At 44.8% G+C, this 18,901-nt stretch overlaps 1 protein-coding gene across 7 annotated transcripts in view; it reads left to right on the forward strand.

Moving 5' to 3' along the window:
• SZT2 (SZT2 subunit of KICSTOR complex) overlaps positions 1-18,901 on the forward strand; it is a 297,498-nt gene that overhangs the window by 25,345 nt on the left and 253,252 nt on the right. For all 7 annotated transcript variants that reach the window (XR_013262121.1, XM_077450667.1, XM_077450670.1 and 4 more), the window contains exons 2-11: positions 70-195; positions 4,111-4,284; positions 5,302-5,472; positions 7,753-7,884; positions 9,633-9,771; positions 9,879-9,985; positions 10,066-10,276; positions 15,291-15,461; positions 15,856-16,081; positions 18,413-18,542. Coding sequence is in view for 6 of the 7 variants with exons in the window: in XM_077450667.1 (XP_077306793.1) it covers positions 70-195; positions 4,111-4,284; positions 5,302-5,472; positions 7,753-7,884; positions 9,633-9,771; positions 9,879-9,985; positions 10,066-10,276; positions 15,291-15,461; positions 15,856-16,081; positions 18,413-18,542 (1,587 nt within the window). In the remaining variant the exon portion in view is untranslated. The remainder of the gene's footprint in view (positions 1-69; positions 196-4,110; positions 4,285-5,301; positions 5,473-7,752; positions 7,885-9,632; positions 9,772-9,878; positions 9,986-10,065; positions 10,277-15,290; positions 15,462-15,855; positions 16,082-18,412; positions 18,543-18,901) is intronic.

The following is an 18,901-nucleotide window of genomic DNA, read 5'->3' on the forward strand; positions in this document are numbered from 1 at the left end:
ATACTGAATATATGACAACAAATGTAATGATATTCAGACGTGTAATCCGGTGTTTTTTTTTATGTACAGCTGGAAGAAGCCGGACAGGTGTTCCTGCTCATGAAGAAGGATTACCGAATCTCCCGGAACGTTCGCCTGGCTTGGTTCCTGTCAAACCTCTATCAGCCCATCTCTTCAGTTCCCGAATCAGAGCTGGTATGTGTGGACTGTGATGATTATTATTATTTTTATTATTATACCGGATTTATATCGCACCAACTGTTTGCGCAGTGCTTAAAGTAATATTAACCGCTTCTGGACGGCCCCATGTACTCTTACTGTGGCAAGGTGGTCCATTAGCGCAAAATCACATGTAGGTACGTCGCGGCTTCTTTCGGGTCTGGGGCGCGAGGGCCTCCGGAGACCCGCTTCTGCTGTGATTGGACACAGCAGGAGCAAGTCAGTGGGTCCAGTGGACTCATTGTTCTCCGGCACCCAGCAATCTTCCCCCGAGAGAGGCAGAACTGCCAGGCAGATCGCTGTTCTGTGAAAAGGGAAGATGGAGATCTTGTGTTTTCTGCTAAGCAGGGACACAAATCCTCTGTGTTTCCCCCAGTCAGAGCACCTCCCCCACAGTTAGGAAGCACTTCCAGGGAACACATTTAACCCCCCCTGATGGAGCTTCAAAGGAGCAGAGGGCAGAATTGCGTAACCACGCCCTCCTTACGGAGTGATGTGATCGCTGATCAGAGCCTAGTTTTGCCAAGCGGGTTGAGGATACCTGGAAGCCGCTACACAAGTCGGACAGGCTTGCGCTCCAGCTCCCTGCGCTACAGCACTCCTTCCTTTTCATCCACACAGCAGCTTCCCAGCCGAACTCTTCATCCGCCCACCGCTTGCCTGCCGATCTCTGCCACCGTCCAGGTGACAACTCTCCCATTGACGTTATGCTCATTTATAGGTCCCATTCTGTGAGTGTGTTACTTTTTTATGATTTTATGTGTATTGCGCATGGTTTACACTCAGAGGGAAGCGCCCTCTCTCCCTTGTTCTTAATTACTTTCCATCTGCCCTATAGCAATTTTACTGCTACAAGGTGGCACCTGATGCACCAGATCACATATTTTTCCCCTTCCCACCGAGCGTACACAGATGTGCGTACTCGGCTTCCGGGGGTTATACCGGGATGATGCCCGCACCTGCAGGCATCATCCCGGTACCGTTTTTTACAGCGGGCGATTAGCTATCCAGCCATAACAACCGAAGCAGCTAAAAGGCGCTCGGCTGTTATGCCGGAGGAGCGGGAGGGGACTTCCCCCCCTCCCGCCACTGGAGCACCGATTCGCGATCCGATGCTTCCGGCTGCTGGGGAGGAACTGGAATGAAGCCCTAAGCGGCGTCATTACAGTCTCCCTAACAGTAAACACGGAAGCGACGTCATGACGTCACTTCCCGTTTACTCGGCTGCCAATGGCGCCGGTTTAAAAAAAATATACAGTATTCAGAATCGCCGTTTTCGGCGATCTGAATACATTGAAGTGTAAAGGAGGGGTGGGGGGTCTTTTAGACCCCCCCTGATCCCTCCATAAAGAGTACCTGTCACCACCTATTACTGTCACAAGGGATATTTACATTCCTTGTGACAGCAATAAAAGTGATCAAATGTATTTTTTTTTTTTTTAAAACAATTTATTCATTTTAAAATAAATAAAAAAATAAAAACATTTTTTAAAGCGCCCGCCGTCCCCGCGAGCTCGCGAAGCAAGGAAAACGCATACGGAAGTTGGGCCCGCATATGTAAACGGTGTTCAAATCACACATGTGAGGTATCGCCACGATCGTCAGAGCGAGAGCAATAATTCTAGCACTAGACCTCCTCTGTAACGCTAACCTGGTAACCGTAAAAAAATTTTAAAGCGTCGCCTATTGAGATTTTTAGGTACCGTACTTTGTCGTCATTCCACGAGTGCGTGCAATTATAAAGTGTGACATGTTTGGTATCTATTTACTCGGCGTAACATTATCTTTCACATTATGGAAAAAAATTGGGCTAATTTTACTGTTTCGTTTTCTTTTAATTCATGAAAGTGTCCCTTTTCCCAAAAAGTTGCGTTTAAAACACCGCTGCGCAAATACTGTGTGATATAAAATATTGCAACAATCGCCGTTTTATTCTCTAGAGTCTCTGCTAAAAAAATATATTTAATGTTTGGGGGTTCCAAGTAATTTTCTAGCAAAAAATATGTATTTTAACTTGTAAACACCAAATGCCAAAAATAGGCTTAGTCATGAAAGGGTTAAAAGTGGTCTGACACTCCCAGGTAGGGGGTGGGGGGGCACATGTGATCCACCAGCGGCTTGCTCCCGCTGTGATCATACATGGCGGGAGCTGATCTGCGGGTACCACGGACTTAATGTCCACCGGCACCTGCCAGTCTTTAGGCAGAGAGCCAGAACGGCGATCTGCCTAAGTATCTAAAGCAGGGAACACATTCCATCTCTTCCCCTGGTAAAAACACCTCACACAGTACACTAAAAACACTGGCTAGGCACACAGTTAACCCTTTGGTCGCCGTGACAGTGTATAGTATTAGCGCTGGTCCCCAAAAAGCGTCACTTAGTGTCAGCTTTGTCCACTGCAATGTTGCAGTCCTGCTAAAAATTGCTGATCGCCGCCATTACTGTAAAAATAATAATGCCATAAAAATATCCTATGGTTTGTGGACGTGATAACTTTTGCACAAACCAATCAATATACGCTTATTGGGAAGTTTTTTTTACCAAAAATATGTAGCAGAATATATATTCTATGAAGAAATCAAATTTTTTTTTTTAACCACTTCAGCCCCGGAAGAACTTTTTGTGGTTCGGCACTGAGCGTCGCTTTAACTGACAATTGCGTGATCGTGCGACGTGGCTCCCAAACAAAATTGGCGTCCCCCCCACAAATAGAGCTTTCTTTTGGTGGTATTTGATCACCTCTGCTCTTTTCATTTTTTTCGCTGTAAACAAAAAAAAAAAAAAAGAGCGACAATTCAAAAAAAAAAAAAGACATTATTTTTTACTTTTTGCTATAATAAATATCCCCAAAAAATGTATAACAAAAACATTTTCTTTCCTCAGTTTAGGCCGATACGTATTCTTCTACATATTTTTTGCTAAAAAAAAAAAAAAACGCAATAACCGTATATTGATTGGTTTGCGCAAAAGTTATAGCGTTTACAAAATAGGGGATAGATTTATGGCTTTAATGCATTATTTTTAAATTTTTGCTATAATAAATATCCCCCAAAAATAAAATAAAAATAAAATTTTTCTCCGTTTAGGCCGATACGTATTCTTCTACATATTTTTGGTAAAAAAAAAAAAAAAAAACAGCAATAGGCGTTTATTGATTGGTTTGAGCAAAAGTTATAGCGTCTACAAAATGGGATAGTTTTATGGCATTTTTATTAAAATATATATATATATATATATATATATATATATATATATATATATATATATAATATATATTTTTTTTTTACTAGTAATGGCGATCAGCGATTTTTTTTTATTTTTTATTTTTTTTTTTTTTTTTTTTTTATCATGACTGTGACATTATGGCGGGCACATTGGACAACTTTGACACATTTTTGGGACCATTGGCATTAATGCAGCGATCAGTGCTATAAAAATTGCATTGATTACTGTAAAAATGTCACTGGTAGTGAAGGGGTTAACCACTAGGGGCGGGGGAGGGGTTAAGTGTGTCCTAGGGGAGTGATTCTAACTGTCTGGGGGATGGGCTAGCATTGACACAACACTGATTGCTGCTCCCGATGATAGGGAGCGGAGATCAGTGATACTGTCACTAGGCAGAACGAGGAGATGCTGTTTACAAAAAAACACACCAGACCGCATTAAAAATGTATCAAAAATGTACCAGAACGTATCAAAAACATGCATGCAGAAACGCACCGGAGCACATAAAAAAAAAAACGCATGGCACATGCAGTAATTCATCCGGACTGTTTTCTATGGTGTAAACCGGGCCTTTTTTTTATTATTATTATTATTATTTTTATTTTTTTCCCCAAAGGTTTCTACCCTTTAATATAAGACTTTGCCATTGTGTATATTTTTTTTTAGGGTTTACACGACGATGAACTGAAAGTGGTCAGTGTCCTACCTCATGGATGGCAGCCTGACGAGCCTGTCCGCCCCGGCCCTTTCCTCCTCATGCCATCAACATGGGTGACTTTTCTTGCACGGCAATACCGATTTGTCATTGAACTGGATCTCAGTCCCTCTACAGGAATTGTGGTAATGAACTCCAGATCATCCATGCATTCATTGTTGTAACCTTTTTTTTTTTATTTTTTAAAGTGTTTGTAAACCTCAGACATGAAATATGAACAAAGCATATCCCCCCTATAGTGTGTATTTGTCTCAGTCCAGAGCACTAAGTGTAATTTCTGTTTGCTGACTCCTTCCTCTGCTATCGGCATGAGTCACTTCTGACAAGTTTTCATGACACCCAAGAGAAAAACGGTGACAGGGGGAGGGAGCTTCAGCACACAGCCTGGGATTGATAGCCTCAGCTCCTGTTGTTCCTGTGTTTTCTGTGCTGCAATCAGCTTTCAGAGCTCCCTTCAATGAGAGCCGCAGAGTGTAACTTCAGCTCTCCGCCAGTTTCTTTCTGAAAGCTCAGACAAGCTTTATAAACTCAGCACTTTGAATGGATGTAGAGAAGATAAGACTGCAGATAAACAGGGACAACTTATTTGGTTGATCTCTGTGTATCACCTGAGGCCAGTCACTTCACTGGGTATATGTGAGGGTTTACATCCACTTAAAAAAAAAAGAAGAAAAGTGTGCTGCTTCACTTATATTCTACTTTGCTGTAAACAGAGTTAAAGGGGCTGTAAAGGTGGTTTTGTTTTGTTTTTTGTTTTTTTGTTATATTTGCCTCCTCTGTGCAAGGGTTTTGCACAGAGTGGTCCCGATTCTCCTCTTCTGAGTGAAAATGGACAAGCGGTCTGTTTTCATCCGATCATGTCCGAGCCACCAGACAGAAGGAAAATAGGACCACCACCCGTCTGGATTTGGTGGACCGGATCGGATCGGGTGTCAGCTGACATGCCACCGCTGGCACAATCCCACAGCGAAGGGAGACTTTTCAGGTTTCCCGGCGTTCAGTTCTAAGGCAGAGAGTCCTTGTAAAGAGAAGATCAATAAAACATTTGGTTGTATCCTGTTCAGCTAACGATCTGTCCTCGATTTCTCTTCAGTCTTCTCCCTGATGACTTATCTTTATTTTATTTTTTTCTCTAAACACAGGATGACTCCACAGAAGAAATCATCTTTGATGAGATCTTCTATTCCCTGTCACGCTGTCTGCTGGGGCTTCTCAGGCCGTTCGTCATCCCCGGATCCAACGTGGTTTTTCAGCCAGAGATCTATGTTACCATTCAGGCCTATTCTTCCATCATCGGTCTGCAGAGTCATCAGGTAACTGAACACAGTCTAATCGTTCTGTGAAGCTCTCCGGCTGTTTTGATACCGCAAAATCCAGCATGCACCTTGAGACTTGTAGTACCCCCTGCAGCTGAGGGTATGCAGGTTCTTTAGAGCAAGGTCTAGCTCTTATGTTCCTTCTGTAGGTTCTGTAGATCAGTATCTAGCTCTTGTGTTCCTTCTGCAGGTTCTGTAGATCAGGCTCTAGCTCTTGTGTTCCTTCTGCAGGTTCTGTAGATCAGGCTCTAGCTCTTGTGTTCCTTCTGCAGGTTCTGTAGATCAGGCTCTAGCTCTTGTGTTCCTTCTGCAGGTTCTGTAGATCAGGCTCTAGCTCTTGTGTTCCTTCTGTAGGTTCTGTAGATCAGGCTCTAGCTCTTGTGTTCCTTCTGCAGGTTCTGTAGATCAGGCTCTAGCTCTTCTGTTCCTTCTGCGGGTTCTGTAGATCAGGCTCTAGCTCTTCTGTTCCTTCTGTAGGTTCTGTAGATCAGTCTCTAGCTCTTCTGTTCCTTCTGCGGGTTCTGTAGATCAGGCTCTAGCTCTTCTGTTCCTTCTGCGGGTTCTGTAGATCAGTCTCTAGCTCTTATGTTCCTTCTGTAGGTTCTGTAGATCAGTCTCTAGCTCTTGTGTTCCTTCTGCAGGTTCTGTAGATCAGGCTCTAGCTCTTCTGTTCCTTCTGCGGGTTCTGTAGATCAGGCTCTAGCTCTTCTGTTCCTTCTGTAGGTTCTGTAGATCAGGCTCTAGCTCTTTTGTTCCTTCTGCAGGTTCTGTAGATCAGTCTCTAGCTCTTATGTTCCTTCTGCAGGTTCTGTAGATCAGGCTCTAGCTCTTGTGTTCCTTCTGCAGGTTCTGTAGATCAGGCTCTAGCTCTTATGTTCCTTCTGCAGGTTCTGTAGATCAGGTTGTGTTCCTTCTGCAGGTTCTGTAGATCAGGCTCTAGCTCTTGTGTTCCTTCTGCAGGTTCTGTAGATCAGGCTCTAGCTCTTGTGTTCCTTCTGCAGGTTCTGTAGATCAGGCTCTAGCTCTTGTGTTCCTTCTGCAGGTTCTGTAGATCAGGCTCTAGCTCTTGTGTTCCTTCTGCAGGTTCTGTAGATCAGGTTGTGTTCCTTCTGCAGGTTCTGAAGATTAGGCTCTAGCTCTTGTGTTCCTTCTGCAGGTTCTGTAGATCAGGCTCTAGCTCTTGTGTTCCTTCTGCAGGTTCTGTAGATCAGGCTCTAGCTCTTGTGTTCCTTCTGCAGGTTCTGTAGATCAGGCTCTAGCTCTTCTGTTCCTTCTGCGGGTTCTGTAGATCAGGCTCTAGCTCTTCTGTTCCTTCTGTAGGTTCTGTAGATCAGGCTCTAGCTCTTTTGTTCCTTCTGCAGGTTCTGTAGATCAGTCTCTAGCTCTTATGTTCCTTCTGCAGGTTCTGTAGATCAGGCTCTAGCTCTTGTGTTCCTTCTGCAGGTTCTGTAGATCAGGCTCTAGCTCTTATGTTCCTTCTGCAGGTTCTGTAGATCAGGTTGTGTTCCTTCTGCAGGTTCTGTAGATCAGGCTCTAGCTCTTGTGTTCCTTCTGCAGGTTCTGTAGATCAGGCTCTAGCTCTTGTGTTCCTTCTGCAGGTTCTGTAGATCAGGCTCTAGCTCTTGTGTTCCTTCTGCAGGTTCTGTAGATCAGGCTCTAGCTCTTGTGTTCCTTCTGCAGGTTCTGTAGATCAGGTTGTGTTCCTTCTGCAGGTTCTGAAGATTAGGCTCTAGCTCTTGTGTTCCTTCTGCAGGTTCTGTAGATCAGGCTCTAGCTCTTGTGTTCCTTCTGCAGGTTCTGTAGATCAGGCTCTAGCTCTTGTGTTCCTTCTGCAGGTTCTGTAGATCAGGCTCTAGCTCTTTTGTTCCTTCTGCAGGTTCTGTAGATCAGGCTCTAGCTCTTGTGTTCCTTCTGCAGGTTCTGTAGATCAGGCTCTAGCTCTTGTGTTCCTTCTGCAGGTTCTGTAGATCAGGCTCTAGCTCTTGTGTTCCTTCTGCAGGTTCTGTAGATCAGTCTCTAGCTCTTTTGTTCCTTCTGCAGGTTCTGTAGATCAGGCTCTAGCTCTTGTGTTCCTTCTGCAGGTTCTGTAGATCAGGCTCTAGCTCTTGTGTTCCTTCTGCAGGTTCTGTAGATCAGGTTGTGTTCCTTCTGCAGGTTCTGAAGATTAGGCTCTAGCTCTTGTGTTCCTTCTGTAGGTTCTGTAGATCAGGCTCTAGCTCTTGTGTTCCTTCTGCAGGTTCTGTAGATCAGGCTCTAGCTCTTATGTTCCTTCTGCAGGTTCTGGTCCAGGGTTGTCGCCTGGAGGAGCAGAAGCTGCCGGCCTTTCTCCAGCATGTCCAACTGCAGCTGGGCGCCTTTGAGAATAAGATCGCCGAGATGCTTCAACAGCAGTATCGACCCCTCGCTCAGGTAAGCATAGACTTTGCGGACCATTGGGAGTACTCTTAGTTCACCCAGATGAAACCAGCTGGACCCCATTCTTCAGGGACCTTCCGAGGCAAGGTCCACCCTAGGTTGGGGTTCCCCTGAATGGGGACCTACTAGATAAGTGGACAAAGTGCTCTGTGCATATGCAGAAATAAATAGGTGCTACCGTATGTGCCAGTATGGGAGACCATGGCTGGCTTTCCGGTTGATATTTAAAAGTTACTTCGGTTTCAGCCAAAAGACCCAACCCAGGAGACAGATGTGTAAAAAAAAAAATAAATAAATAAATAAAAGTTTGGGAGATTGCTGTGACCACGGTGCAAGAATAGAAACACTGTGAGTTTCTTAATACCAAAAGTGAATTTTGCTGGCACCCCTGGAGTGCCATTCCAGGGGCACCTGTACTGTTTTCTTTCCTCATCCCAAACCCCTACCAGAAGGCATTAGCACTTAGAGATTCCTGCCCACAACTAGGGATCAGCCTAGTGCACCAAACCAGCAACAATTCAGATGAAAAGGATAATTTCCCCCAGCACCCACCTATTCATCAGTAATTAGTAACTGCCATCCCACCATGCAATGGTACTTTGTGGTCAGGCAACGCAAATCTGATGATGTGCAATGGATGCGTCAAAGCGGAGTCCAAGCTGCAAACATTTTCTATTTTTTTTTTAAGTCAGCAGCTACAAGTACTGTAGCTGCTGACTTTTAATAAGGACACTTACCTGTCCAGGGAGCCTGTGATGTCGGCCCCCGGAGACTGATTCGTCCACCGGCTCGGTTACAGGCCATTCCAACTAAGGGAAACCGGCAGTAGAGCCATCAGGCTTCACAGGCAGTTTCCTACTGCGGCACACACTCTCAGAAGGCAGCGGGGGAGGAGGAGGAGGGCTCACCGTAGAAGAGGACGTGACGTACTGCGCCGCGACCGGGCTAGGACAGAAGTGCACTATGTACTTCTAAAAAGGTAAGAAAAAATAAGTAAAAAATAGATATCCAAAAATGAGGGGTTGGGGGGGGGGGTCTTTAGTTTAAGACCACCTTGTTAAAGTTGGTGGAACTCTGCCTTAAGTTAAAAGGAATGGACAAAGTCGGCTGGCTATCATTAAAACAAAACCAGGGAAATATTAGGGGTTTCTGAGTGCTGGGGGGCTTGAGACCTTCTCACCTTTCTCCTAGGATGTAGTATTCATTTCTGACAGGTTATTTATTTTTATTTTTAATTCTACCTAAAACACATGGACACTAACTGCCACTGATTATTAATTAAAAAAAACATTTTTTAATTTATATATATATATACACTTTTTTTTTTTTTTTATCCTGTCCAAAATATGCTGACCTTGACCTTTGACCCAAACACTAACTCTGTCACTGACCTAGACCAAGCCTTGAGCATGCGCAGACCCTTTTGGAGGCATTTTTTTCGACGGAGGGCATTTCTCAATAGAACACCAGCTGCCAGTTGTTGTAGTACGGGACCCGGGGCTTCCGCTGAGACCCCGGTCTTTGTGCTGGGAGCGTGCTGTGCACCGTGGTCCCAGGCACAAAGACAGATACACTGATATGCAACCTCATGGAAGAAAAGCCTAGTCTAGTGCGGCGGCATATCTGCATACTGTCGGCGTCAAGGGGCTAAGAAGACTTGGCTGCTAAGAATTGAAGTTCAGGGAAGTGACAACTATTTTGTGGAACAGGAACCTAACAAGTTGGATTGTTTGTGTCTCCAGGACTGCCTACCTCAATATGCAAACCAACAGCCAGGCAGAAAGATGGGTGTTTCCATGGTGACGGCGGATATTGGGCTGGTTAGTATGATCCGGCAGGGTATCCTGGCCTTACAGCTACTGCCGGCCAACTCCAGTGCGGGTGAGCCAGTCTTTTTTTTGGGTGACTTTTATGTAAGCTTTTAGATGTAGATTGTTTCCAATCGGGAAACCTGATTTTTTTTTTTTATCTTCCTGTCAATTGCACAGGTATCATTGTAATCACAGACGGCGTCACCAGCGTCCCAGATATCGCGGTGTGCGAAACATTGCTGAACCAGCTGCGTAGCGGCACTATCGCTTGCTCCTTTGTTCAGGTAAATGTAATCCCTTTTTAGTTGCCTTTCGCTTTTTGTGGTCTGTGAGTTACTTTATCATGTCTCTAATCTTATTGCAGGTTGGAGGGGTGTATTCTTACGACTGCAGTTTTGGCTACGTCCCGAACGTAGAGCTGATGAAGTTTATCGCCATGGCGACCTTGGGATCCTACCTCTCCTCTTGTCCTGAACTAGAGACCGGACAGACGGACATGAACGTCTATCACAAGGCATTCTTGCTCTATTCTTTTATGCGCTCTGGCGAAGCTCTGAATCCAGAGTATTACTGCGGTGAGAGACTTTTTTTTTTTTTTTTTTTTTTTTTTTTACTTCTTTTTTTTTTTTTTTACATTAAAGTTTAATGTGCTTATATTGTATTGTGTCTTTCCTGCATATTTTTGCAGGAAAAAAAATAGAATTTATGATTTTTGTTTTTCCCCAAGGAACCTGCAAAGTACCCATGATCAGTGGATTGTGAGTGCAATGTCAGCCTCCTGCAGACAAGTCCTTCAGCTTTCTGTCTGTTGAAAACGACAGGGCTGCAAGATCTTCGCAACCTTATCGTTGCAAAGCATACGGATGGCAATGGTTACAGATGGATTTCTAAACGTCTAAATGTTTTAGTGAGCACTGTTGGGCCCATAATCCAGAAGTGGAAAGAACTAGGGCTGCAACTAACGATTATTTTCTAGCTCTTATGTTCCTTCTGCAGGTTCTGTAGATCAGGCTCTAGCTCTTGTGTTCCTTCTGCAGGTTCTGTAGATCAGGCTCTAGCGCTTATGTTTTTTCTGCAGGTTCTGTAGATCAGGCTCTAGCGCTTATGTTCCTTCTGCAGGTTGTGCAGATCAGGCTCTAGCTCTTGTGTTCCTTCTGTAGGTTCTTTAGATCAAGCTCTAGCTCTTGTGTTCCTTCTGTAGGTTCTGTAGATCAGGCTCTAGCTCTTGTGTTCCTTCTGCAGGTTCTTTAGATCAAGCTCTAGCTCTTGTGTTCCTTCTGTAGGTTCTGTAGATCAGGCTCTAGCTCTTGTGTTCCTTCTGTAGGTTCTGTAGATCAGGCTCTAGCGCTTATGTTCCTTCTGCAGGTTGTGCAGATCAGGCTCTAGCTCTTGTGTTCCTTCTGCAGGTTCTGTAGATCAGGCTCTAGCTCTTGTGTTCCTTCTGCAGGTTCTGTAGATCAAGCTCTAGCTCTTGTGTTCCTTCTGCAGGTTCTTTAGATCAGGCTCTAGCTCTTGTGTTCCTTCTGTAGGTTCTGTAGATCAGGCTCTAGCTCTTGTGTTCCTTCTGTAGGTTCTGTAGATCAGGCTCTAGCTCTTGTGTTCCTTCTGCAGGTTCTGTAGATCAGGCTCTAGCTCTTGTGTTCCTTCTGTAGGTTCTGTAGATCAGGCTCTAGCTCTTGTGTTCCTTCTGTAGGTTCTGTAGATCAGGCTCTAGCTCTTATGTTCCTTCTGCAGGTTCTGTAGATCAGGCTCTAGCTCTTATGTTCCTTCTGCAGGTTCTGTAGATCAGGCTCTAGCTCTTGTGTTCCTTCTGCAGGTTCTGTAGATCAGGCTCTAGCTCTTGTGTTCCTTCTGCAGGTTATGTAGATCTTGCTCTAGCTCTTATATTCCTTCTGCAGGTTCTGTAGATCAGGCTCTAGCGCTCATGTTCCTTCTGCAGGACCTAAGGCGACTAGGGGCGACCTGAAGTCGGATCTGAGTTGCCCCTGTGTGAACTGGCTCTCATTCAGCAAATGTACAAAGATTTTTCGTCTGAATATTCTCACCTGAAAATTGATCGGTGTGGCCAGCATAAGGCTCGGTACACACCTATGCAGTTTGCTTTTGATCTGTTTCTGCAGCGCTTTTTGCTGTGCGTTTTGATTCTTGCGCACGTGATTTTACTGCAATTTGCATTTTTTTTTTTTGGGCAGATTGAAAAACACAAATTGCTGCAAAAATGCATTACATGCTTTTCTGCGGCTTCTCCATTGAAGTATATTGAACCAATAAAGCACCATTTTGAGTCCCTGACCCTTTCAGATGTGAACGTGTCCCATGAACTGTAGTGCATTTCTGCAAAAAGCACCAATAAACACATAGATGTGAACCTGGTCTAAGATGTTTAGTAACATAAAAAAAACCTAAAATTAGTCCTTTTATAGTAGAAAAAAAAAGCAGATAATCACTACTGTAAGGGGTTCATTTTTTTACTGTAGAATGGTGAAAGTAATATTTACAGTAGCGATTGTTTGCTCTTTTTGTACTATAAGGCCTCATGCACACGGACGTTTTTACAGCCGCTTTTTTGAGCGTTTTTTGCAGCTTAAAAACGCCTGTCCATGTTAGTCTATGGCTTCATGCCCACCTAGGCGTTTTTGAGCTGCAAATGGCATAGGCGTTTTTAAGCTGTAAGAAAAACCCAGGACCAGTGCGTTCCGTGGCGCGGAGCTAGAGCTGTAAAAACGCGAATCGTGGAAAAACGTGCAAAAACGCGCACAAATGGGCAAAAAAAACGGGCAACATATTTTTTTTGTTTTCTGAATGCTATAGCCAAGAGATGTTTCTTTCAAAAATGCTACTTAACGCTAACGCTAAAAAACGCGCAAAAACGCCAATGCAAAACGCGGTAGAAATCACGTTTTTAACGCCAATTTTTCCAGGCGTCGAAACTAGCTTTGCAGCCAGTTTTTTTAAAACGTCCGTGTGCATGAGCACCAAAGGTCTCATTTTAGTTTTTTTTTTTAACCCCATTATGTTACTGGCCGATTAATCAATTATGAAAATAGTAATCGATTAATTTCATAATCGATTAGTTGTTTCAGCCCTAGAAAGAACATAATTTCGATAGCCTGTAGTACTTGAGATTCAGTGGGGAGGAGGGATGGGTAGGATTTGAAGAAAAGAGGAGTGACCGGGTTAATAAATTTAAAGCGGTTCTTCACCCTAAAGGGGAAGTTCCGCTAATCTGATCCCTCCCCCCCTCCGGTGCCACGATCGGCACCTTTCAGGGGGGAGGGGGGTGCACTTACCTGGATAATCCAGGTATCTGCACCCACTTCCGGGCAGACCGCCGCCCCCCCCCCCCCCGTTGTGTTCTGGGAAACACACAGTTCTCAGGACACAGCGGGGACCAGAAGAGACGTGCAGCGCGACTCGCGCATGCGCAGTAGGGAACCGGGCAGTGAAGCTGCAATGCTTTACTTCCCGATTCCCTGACAGAAGATGGCGGCGGGGGCAGCAGCGAGACGAGCGATCTGCCGCCGACATCGCTGGACCCTGGGACAGGTAAGTGTGATTTTATTAAAAGTCAGCAGCTGCAATATTAGTAGCTGCTGGCTTTTAATATTTTTTTTTTTAGGTGCAGAACCGCTTTAATTATACAATAAGTTTTGCCGAAAAGATGGGAGTTACATAAGGGGAGAGGAACTGAGACGGGGTAGAGGCAGGGATATGACGATAGGAGCTATGTTCAAAGAGGAGGGGGATGGGTGGGGGGAAAGTATTTGTATCATATGATGTATTATTGAGAAACATGTTTCAATTGTATTTGTTTTGAATTTTTATAATATACAAAGAAAATTAAATAAAGAGATAAAAAAAACAAAAAAAACAACCTAATTTCACCATAAACCGGCCACACCCAGGTGCTCCTCGCAAGATTTCTGACAGAGGAGTGGAAAGAATTATCAGAAGAGTTGTCCAAGAGCCAAGGACCACTGGTGGAGAGCTTCAGAAAGACCTGGAATTCGCAGGTACACAAGAAGTAATGCACCCCCCCGCCATGGGCTGTATGCACGCTCACCACGCAAGACTCCATTGCTGAAGAAATAACATGTTGAAGCTCATTTAAAATTTGCTGCATGACATTTAGACAAGCCTGTGAAATACGGGGAGAATATAGTCTGGTCAGATGAGACCAAAATTGAACTCTTTGGATGCCATAATACACACCATGTTTGGAGGTCACATGGCACATCACCCCAAAAACACCCCCCCCCCCCATACCAATAGTGAGGTTTGGGGGTGGGAACATCATGGTGGGGGCGGGGCTGTTTTTCAGCATACGGTACTGGCAAACTTCATATCACTGAAGGAAGGATGAATGGAAAAATGTGCCAAGAGATTTTTGGTAAAAATCTGCTGCCATCTACCAGGGTGATGAAGATGAATTGAGGGCGGACATTTCAGTAAGACAACCATCCGAAACGCAAACCCAACAAAACTCTCCATTGGTTTCAAAGAAAGAGAAAATAAAGCTGCTAGAATGGCCCAGCCAATCAGTTTACTTGAATCCAATAGAAAATCTATGGAAAGAACTGAAGATCAGAGTTCATAGAAGAGGCCCACGAGACCTTCAAGATTTGAAGACTGTGTGGTAGAATGGGTCAAAATCACACCTGAGCAACGCATGCGACGCGTTTCTCCATACAGGAGGTGTCTTGAAGCTGTCATTACCAACAAAGGATTTTGTACCAAGTATTAAATACATTTCAGTTAGCGGGTTCAATACTTTTTCCCGGTGTCATTCCACTTTATTACACAGAACTTAAAGGGATTGTAAAGGTATTTTTTTTTTTTTTTTTTTCTTAAATTAACAAACATGTTATACTTACCTCCACTGTGCAGCTCGTTTTGCACAGAGTGGCCCCGAACCTGCTCTTCTGGGGTCCCTCGGCGGCTGTCTCTGCTTCTTCCCGCAGGTGCTTCTCACGTTCATGCGAGCTCCCTCGCATGGTGAGAAGCACCTGCGGGCACGCTTCCGTGATACAGCCGGCGGCTATAGCCGCTTGCTGTATCACACGGCCCCGCCCCCCGGCGCTCCACGTCATTGGATGTGATTGACAGCAGCGCGAGCCAATGGCTGCGCTGCCTTCAATCCATCCACTCCAGCCAATCAGCGGCCAGTCTGAGTGGTGAAGAGGAAGTCGGGGGCGAGCGCGGGACTTTCGAGGGGTGAGGTAAGTAAAACGGGGGGGCTGGGGGCGCCGGCACTGTCAGATGTTTTTTCACCTTAATGCATAGAATGCATTAAGGTGAAAAAACATTTACCTTTACAACCCCTTTAATTTCTGAACTTGTTTGTTTTGGTGTCTTTGTATGTATGGATTGCATGGGTTGTTACCGACATGTAGGGAAAATTTAATGTCACTAGCACCATTAGAAATATATTTACCTGGAAAAATGGTGACGTGTTCAATACTTATTTTACCCTGAGTTTGTGTTTAAAAAAAAAAAAAAAAATATATATATATATATATATAAAAATAAATAAAATTCTATAATATAAATATATACTGTCTATAATTTATTTTTATTTTTATTGGACAGGATCACAGCACAAATTGTTCAATGAACACTTGGTATCAGCCAGCAGTAACCCAGCGCTTGCCACACGTCGGAGGAAGCACGCAGAGAAGGAAGTGCATGCGGGCATCATCAGCGTTGTCTCTGTGCGGCTCAGGGAAGGATACAGCATCCGGGAAATCCGCATTGCCAAAGGTGAGTCACAAGGACTGTTCTTTTTCCATCGATGTAGGACAAGTTATACCCCGTGTCCCAACTGGAGGGCTCCCATGTGTAGTTTGTTTTCTCTTATTTTTTATTTAGTTATTTATTTTATACTTGCTCTTTACCTCTTCTCCTGGTTGTTGGTGATCCTCACTGAAAATGTTAGCCCCCTCCTCTCTAAATCCCGGTATGTGAAAGCGGGGTGCGATGCCGCCATACTTGGCAGTTCCATAACGGCCTGTGCTTTACAGTATGTCTTCTGGGTTGAATGACACATGAGTGTATGGCCCGGATAATGCCAGACCGCTGCTGTAAAACTGCACCCCTTAGTGATTCCTCCCAGACCTAGGTCTCCATAGATAATTTACTCTCCTTGTTTCTACAGCGCTGTTGGAGGTAAAACTGGTTCTACTCTGGAAGCACAACATGCGTGTTGAGTACCTGGCAATGGCCCCCTGGCCCCTGGACCCCTCCAAGAGGAGCACCAGGGTAGAGGTAGTCATGGAAGGGAGCTACGACATTCTGCATGATATCAGCTGCACCCTGAAGAAGCCCATCACCAGCATGTACAGAACCAGCGTGATCCGGAGATTCTGGAACACTTTACAGAGGTACAGAGTCTTATTGTTGTTGGTCTACTTGGAATGATTGGACGGTTTATAAGATCTGTTAAGGTTGCAAATTTTCCCCCGATGCATCACCAGTCGCACCTGACCAAGTTCTTGAACTCCGCGAACGTTCACACTATGCGGTATGCTCAATGGATTGCTATCTAATGCAGCCATTCTCAGTCCAGGTCCCTCCAGGGTTGCTAGCGGTTCGCAAAGCATTGAGCTATTTTTGGCTTTTAGATACATTATCTCTGACACCAGTTATCTTTTTAGCTATCTGTATCTGTAAGGGGACATTCTGACCGACGATGTATTATTATTCCCACTGACTACTAGTGTAAGGAGTCCTCCCACTGACTACTAGTGTAAGGAGTCCTCCCACTGACTACTAGTGTAAGGAGTCCTCCCACTGACTACTAGTGTAAGGAGTCCTCCCACTGACTACTAGTGTAAGGAGTCCTCCCACTGACTACTAGTGTAAGGAGTCCTCCCACTGACTACTAGTGTAAGGAGTCCTCCCACTGACCACTAGTGTAAGGAGTCCTCCCACTGACCACTAGTGTAAGGAGTCCTCCCACTGACTACTAGTGTAAGGAGTCCTCCCACTGACCACTAGTGTAAGGAGTCCTCCCACTGACCACTAGTGTAAGGAGTCCTCCCACTGACTACTAGTGTAAGGAGTCCTCCCACTGACCACCAATCTATGGGAGTCTTATTGCAACATGTGCAAACCCGATCACCCCGATATTTTTGACTTTTGAGCCCTCAGACATGACTTCTTTGCTTCTTCAAGCCTTGAAAAGCGAAAAGCATAGTCCCAAATTATTCGATTTTGTAAAGAATTTGTCTTTGAAATAAACTTCAGGATAAATACAATACAGTCCCCGGGCTACTAACATGATACGTTCTGTAGGTTAGTTCTTAAAGGATAAGTTCACTTTTTGACAAATTGCAGGTACATTTTTTTTTTTTTTTTTACATTTTATTATTTTTTGTTTCTTGAGCTTCTAAAGCATTGCACCAGCTGGTGCAATGCGCGTCTCCTTCAGACCTGTCCGCGTATCTGTGTGCCTGTCCATCGGACAGGTGAGCAGGTACAATCTGACAGGATGCACGAATTAACTACCACAGCGCTCCATGGCCACGGGGTAGTTCATTGAAAACTACAAGCCGCCAAGGCTGTCCGAACTTGCAGTTTTCCGTTCATAGAGGACTGTGAATGAGTGATGCGGATGGAGTTGGGGAGCTTGGGTGAAGATCCCTGCTAGCTGTCAGTGCGGGGGGATCGGGGGGCGGTCGGTTTGTAACATTTTACATGTTATACCCTGAATATGACGCGTTATTTAATCCCACTGATGCCAGGGCATTTCTACTCCCACTGGCCACAGTCCATACCCCCCCCCCCCCCCCCCACTCCCAAAGTCTGAAGGACCATAATGTGGCCCTTTGATTAGAAAGTTTAGAGGCCCCTGCTCTAAGGCAACGTTCACATGGGGCATACTACAGCGTACTCCCATGTGAGAGCCCTGTTTGGATGCACAGCTGCTCTGTGCATCCCTGTACAGGCAGTCCTATTCATGTCAATTGGGACGAAGTGACTGCATGGGCACAGATGCTGCTGCCAATTGGACAGCTGTGTGGGTGCATGGCTCTGAACGCAGACAGTGTATAGTTGGGGCCTTGCACCGACACTGATGTCAAATTGGTAACAGCGGCTGTGTCCATGCAGCTGCTACGTCCCAATTGACATGAATAGGACTGCCTGCACAGGGATGTACATAGCACCTGTGCATCCCTCTGTGGGCAAACGGGGCCCTCACATGGTTGTACACCCATGTAAACGGGGCAAAGGGGTGGGCTCATAGTAGACTTTTAGGGATCTCAGAGAATATTGCAGAGTATGTGTAGATTTACACCATGGGTCCCAGACTTTTGTGAAATTTTGAGAATGGAATGTCTTCTCCTGTACATGACCCCCTTTAAATAGGGTGATCTGGTTTATTACTGATATCCAATGAGACAGGCTAACGAGGAATGGGTTTTCTGGGCCTTAACCTTTGTTTCCCTTAGAAAGATTCTCAGCATTCTTCATTTAATAGACTAAATTAGCAAATTTTAGGTGTACGTGAGATAAAAAGACCTTGCAGGTTAGCAAAAAAAGGCTATTACTTGATTACAGAAATCATCTATAATTGGACAACTCCAAATAGGATGAACGGGGGTGGGTACATTGTATGCAGTTAGGGGTAGGCATGGACTACATTTAGTTAAAACAAACTGGGGGTAGATACGTTACATGCACTTTAACTGGTGTTTGTTCTTCTCTTCCAGCATCAGCCAGACAGATCAGATGTTGGTGCACTTGAAATCGTTCGATAGTGTTCCAGAACATTTCAAAATCCCAGAAAGCACCAAGAATGGAGTCCCCCTGTTCTACATCCCTCCTGGATCCACCACACCAGTACGTTTTCTTGTGTCAGCGATATAAGCAGCATCGTGTTTAAGGGCTCGCTTTCTTTTAAAGCACTCTGAATGCCAATCGAAGCGTCTGTCGCTAAATAAATTGGTGCGCTTACAGTCCCGTTCGCTCGTTGCGTTTGCTTCTAAAATTTTACCCCATGTCGCTTTCTTGGTGCTTCAGAGCATCTCCAAATCCTCCACAGAAGTCTAACTTTAAGCCCTTGTACACACGGTCGGACATTCCGATGGACAATGTCCGATAGGACCGTGTTTTCGGATAATCGGACCGTGTGTGGTCTCCATCAGACTTGATACTCCGACGGACCAAGTTTTCCAACTTGGCTATAAAATTTTCCGACA

This window comes from Lithobates pipiens, unplaced genomic scaffold (assembly GCF_037356315.1).
Source record: "Lithobates pipiens isolate NorthernLeopardFrog02 unplaced genomic scaffold, aLitPip1_a1.2 Scaffold_23, whole genome shotgun sequence".
In the NCBI taxonomy this organism is placed as follows: Eukaryota; Metazoa; Chordata; class Amphibia; order Anura; family Ranidae; genus Lithobates; species Lithobates pipiens.